Consider the following 4,497-nt stretch of genomic DNA (forward strand, 5'->3'; position numbering starts at 1 on the left):
GGAGGCGTGGATGCCACCACTCAGAGGCTCGACCTCGTGCTGTAAGCCTGGTGAGAGAAACAACCCCCTGCGTGGCCTGGCACGGGCTGCTCCTGCCCGAGGGTGGAGGGGCAGGACCCACAGGAGAAAAGCAAATGAGTCATTCGTTCTCCAAGTGAAAGAAACTCCTCCAGCCTCACGCACCGTGTGGAAAAAGGCACCACCTCTTCATTTCAAAGGGAAAACTAGGATCTCACAGGGACGGCTGGAGCAGTGAAACTCAGCAGGACGGGTGGCCTGGCACGGGCTGCTCCTGCCCGAGGGTGGAGGGGCAGGACCCACAGGAGAAAAGCAAATGAGTCATTCGTTCTCCAAGTGAAAGAAACTCCTCCAGCCTCACGCACCGTGTGGAAAAAGGCACCACCTCTTCATTTCAAAGGGAAAACTAGGATCTCACAGGGACGGCTGGAGCAGTGAAACTCAGCAGGACGGATCCGATCACTCATGCTGCGGACGCAGACGCTGCGGGCAGAGAGCTGCCTGCTGGAGCAGCAGAAGGTGGAAAAGCCAGAAAAGAGAGAGCAATGGAGCCAGAGAGCACAGGGCCCTGGGGCCGGCGCGTTTTGGGCGAGGCCCAGCCCGGCCCTGGGCTTTGCTGCATGGCAGTTGTACAGAAAACACCCACTGATGAACATCAGTAACCATTTAATTCATTTTAGTGTCACACTCCGACATACAGCCAGAATTATACCTCGGCCAAAAAACATAAAAGGTGGCATTTTATACACAAAAAAACCCATCCTCTATTCCCCAGAGATGTAAAACCCAAAGAGCTGACGTACACCCACAGATGTGCCAAACCTGATCAACACCCAGCAGCCAGGGGGACAAAACCCTTATACCAAAAGTAGAAAACCGTGGCCTTGCTCTCTAGAAGTGGAAGTCTGAACACCCAGACCTGTGGCATTCTTCAAAGGCTGAAACAAAGAATTCCTTTTTCCTTGTATTTCCTCTTCTCTCCAGAATGAAATGCAGAGAATGAAACAGGGGAAGCCTTCAGGGAAAGACACACGACGATAACTTCAACATTGTCTTCAGCTATTAATAATTTAGTTAGAGAGTCATCCATAGACAAAGCAAATAAAAATGAATCTAAAATAAATTATTCATCCCTCCATGGGAAAATTAATCTCTGCAAACCCAGGTTCCCTCCTCCCCAGCTCTTGCATTTGATAACGTGTGAACCACCCTGCACATGCACCTTGAGATAACCTGTCCTTGGGGAATGGCTGCTCGTAATCCCCACGTGCTTTCAACCACCATTTCTTCTTCTGTCACCTGAGGTGAAATCAGGAGAGGAAATAAATGAAGCAGCTGCACACTCGGGAAGATCTGTAAAACTGGAGTGAGGAGAAACTGCCTTCCTTCCCCACAAGTGTCGTGACTGCTGCTCTGCCACAGGCATCACCGCTGAGCACCCCGAGCCTGGGGAGCCCTGAAAATACACCCTGAAGAGCTGGTGCTGGGGTCCCTGTCAGGGCACACCTGGCTGCAGCAGCAGCACTCTGAGCAGTGTCACAGGACCTGACCTGGGAGGATTTCATCTCTGCTGATTTAATTCTTCCCACTCGAATCCTGTGGTCGCCTCCTGCCTGTCCAAGTGCCACCTCAGCTGCTGGCTGGGCAAAGGCAGGATGGGATTTTACCAACCAGGCACCAAATTTGCTCTCCCACAGCCACGTGGGAGGCAAGGAGAGGGATGGGGAGCAGCCTGCACCTGAGAAGGGACACTGCTGAAGCACAAACAGGCAGATGCAGCATGAGCCCAGGTCCTGCCTGACTTGGGGATTTCCCATTTCACCTCCTCCCTCCCGGGCCCAGTGAAGCTCTGGGTCTGTGTGGACAGAGCTCATTTTCCTGGAGTGGGTCTGATTCCTCCCCTCCAGCTGTGCAGCAGTGAGTACAACAATCCCTAGTGAGCAGAGTCCCAAATAAATACAGTCTTAAGGCCCAAACTTGACCTGGTGGGGAGCAAGACTCTCTCAAGAAGGCATCTGACAGCGTGATCGCTCCTCACCTACTGAACTGGCACAGGACTTTTTCCTGCACATGCAAGTGAAGCTTGAGTTAAAACAAAGCAGGCACGACTGGTTGATCTGCCCCTAAACCCACATGGGATTCCATCCCTCATGGCTGGGCACATGCCTTCAAGCCAGAGGAGCTTGGGAAGAAATCCAGCGTGGCTAACAACGCGGTGACGTCCCCATGCACAGACTCCTCAGGGAAGCTCACCCAACGGGCAGAGCACAGATGGCCACTGACCCCAACCCTGCCCCATGCTGGCTCTGGGGCTGGGGCCAGCAGGAGCTGGCTCCCTGGGAAGCGGGGTCTGGGTTATCCAAAGGATTTCACCTCAGGCTCTCCTCTCTGCAGTGGTGCAAGCTGAAGCTCAGAGAAGGACGGGAGGAAGGCCGCTGCAGTTTGAGTCTGGTGTGAGCATCCTGGCCTGTTAAAGCCAACAGTTCCAGCACCTCTGCTTGCAGGGCAGCAAAGGTGCCAAAGGGGCACACCCCTGTGGGGGCCACGGCACCTGGTGCTGTTTGACAATTGCTCCATGAATGCCCCTTTGTGGAGAGAGGACAAGACGCGCCACAGGAACTCCCACGGGGACAGCCAGCGAGTCCAGCCCACGAGAGAGAAACAGCATGGCACCTGGTGCTGTTTGACACTTGCTCCATGAATGCCCCTTTGTGGACAGAGGACAAGATGCGCCGCAGGAACTCCCACGGGGACAGCCAGAGAGTCCAGCCCACGAGAGAGAAACAGCAACCAGCTGGAGATGGGCTCTGCAGATGTCTGGGGCTTGGCCTTCAAGCTGCAACAGCATCCGAAGCTGCTGGGCTGTTGGCAGGAGTTTTGCCAAGGTGCAGAAGGGATTAATCCAGCCCTTTCCTCCTGTTCTGAAAAGAAGCTGCCTCGCTGTTTTACTGGTGGTTTTCAGCCACCTGTCCTGGGAGCAGGGGAGGAATCTGCTTTGGGGTTCTCTCCTGCACATCTCATTAATTCAGTGGAGCTGCAGATGCTTGGATCCCAGCTGGTAAAGGGTTGGGTTTTTTTTGGTGGTGGTGATGGGTCAGGTTTGGTCCCCTCTCCTGCAATAAATAATGAAACAGAGGAACAGCTCTGCAATGGGGAGTAAGCAGTGACAGCAAACTCTCAGGCAAAATCCTCAGTGCTGCAGCAGGAGCTCAGCCAGGCTGAAGGCTGGGACACGAAGAGCATCACAGCCAGATATTCTCTGCATTCACCCAAACTGGTTTTGCAGCTGCTGACTTCCAGGTACCTCTTATTTTCTCCACCACGTGGACCCACCAGTGCCCTGGGTTTCGCTGCCGCTAAGCTGCCCAAGGGCAAACACCATGGTCAGAGTCTCCCTTGGTCTGTATGGAGCTGCAGCACCACAGTGTAAGATGGTTCACAGATCACAGGGCACGGGAGGGATGGGACACGTTTGTTTTTTCAGCAGCATACTGTAAATAACAAGTCTGATGAGCTTTCCTCCCAGTCTCTGCAGCTAGTCCTGAGCAACAGTTTCCTTCTGCTCACTTAGAGTCTTTTTTTGATGAGTTTCTCCAGTTTCCGTATCCGAGAGGACTCCTGCTCGGGCGTGGGGGCACTCAGGGAGAGGGAGCTGCTGTTCTCCCCCCCAGAGGGGGGAGCTGGGAGGCGCTGGCGGAAGAGGTCCAGCATGCTGCTCTGCTCGCTCCTCTTCAGGCCCTGTGGGAGCAAACAGGGAAGCAGGAGGTTAGACTTCATGGATCTGGTGCATGAGAAGAGCTGCAGGAGATTTTATTTCAAAGCTTGGCCTTTTGTTCATCTACCAAAAGCTGTATGTAGACCTCTGGATGATCCCGAGGCAACTGAGCTCAGCTCCAGAAGCCAGAGCAGCTATCAGCATGTGAAGTGAACTGAAAAGCTCCTCTTCAGTAGCAACACCACACACTTCTAGAGTACGGAGGATAGACTTGTCTCGGTGTGCTTTTCTCACTCCCAAACCCCTCTATATTTATCCCCAAAAAGCCACCAACAATCTCAGAGCAGTGCTAGTGGATGAGCAGAAACTGTGGGACAAGCTCTAACCTTCATGTCTAGTATCTTCTGGAAGGTGTCGGTGCTGCAGTCAGCAAGGAGCTTGATGTAATTGTCAACAAACACAACTGGGGGCTCATGTGGAGCCATAACCACCTGCCAAGACAAGAAAAACAGAGATCAGACACATTCTACAAGTAAAAGCCAATGCTCAGTCAACTCAGGCACACGAGTGACAGCAGGACTGGCTTCTCCTAAGAGAAAATGCTGAAGGAACAAGAAAGAGGCTGTATGTACTGCTAGTAACTGAGAGGTAAAGAGAAGTAAGGAGCAGGGATGAGGATGGGGTTTGCTCCTGCACAGCAGTGGTGCATGCTGTGTTTGAAGGAGCAGCAGGACTTTGTCTGTGGGCTGGCAGGCACTGGAGTG

At 53.2% G+C, this 4,497-nt stretch overlaps 1 protein-coding gene across 1 annotated transcript; it reads right to left on the reverse strand.

Moving 5' to 3' along the window:
• Positions 1 to 3,585: 3,585 nt before the first annotated feature.
• LOC103771151 (vacuolar protein sorting-associated protein 53 homolog) lies at positions 3,586 to 4,224 on the reverse strand (the record flags this gene model as incomplete). The annotated part of the gene is made up of 2 exons (XM_008938438.1): positions 3,586 to 3,756; positions 4,120 to 4,224. Coding segments are annotated over 2 exons (276 nt in total), but the record flags the coding sequence as incomplete, so codon positions are not given.
• Positions 4,225 to 4,497: the final 273 nt, after the last annotated feature.

This window comes from Merops nubicus, unplaced genomic scaffold, assembly GCF_000691845.1.
Source record: "Merops nubicus isolate BGI_N331 unplaced genomic scaffold, ASM69184v1 scaffold27814, whole genome shotgun sequence".
Lineage (NCBI taxonomy): Eukaryota > Metazoa > Chordata > Aves > Coraciiformes > Meropidae > Merops > Merops nubicus.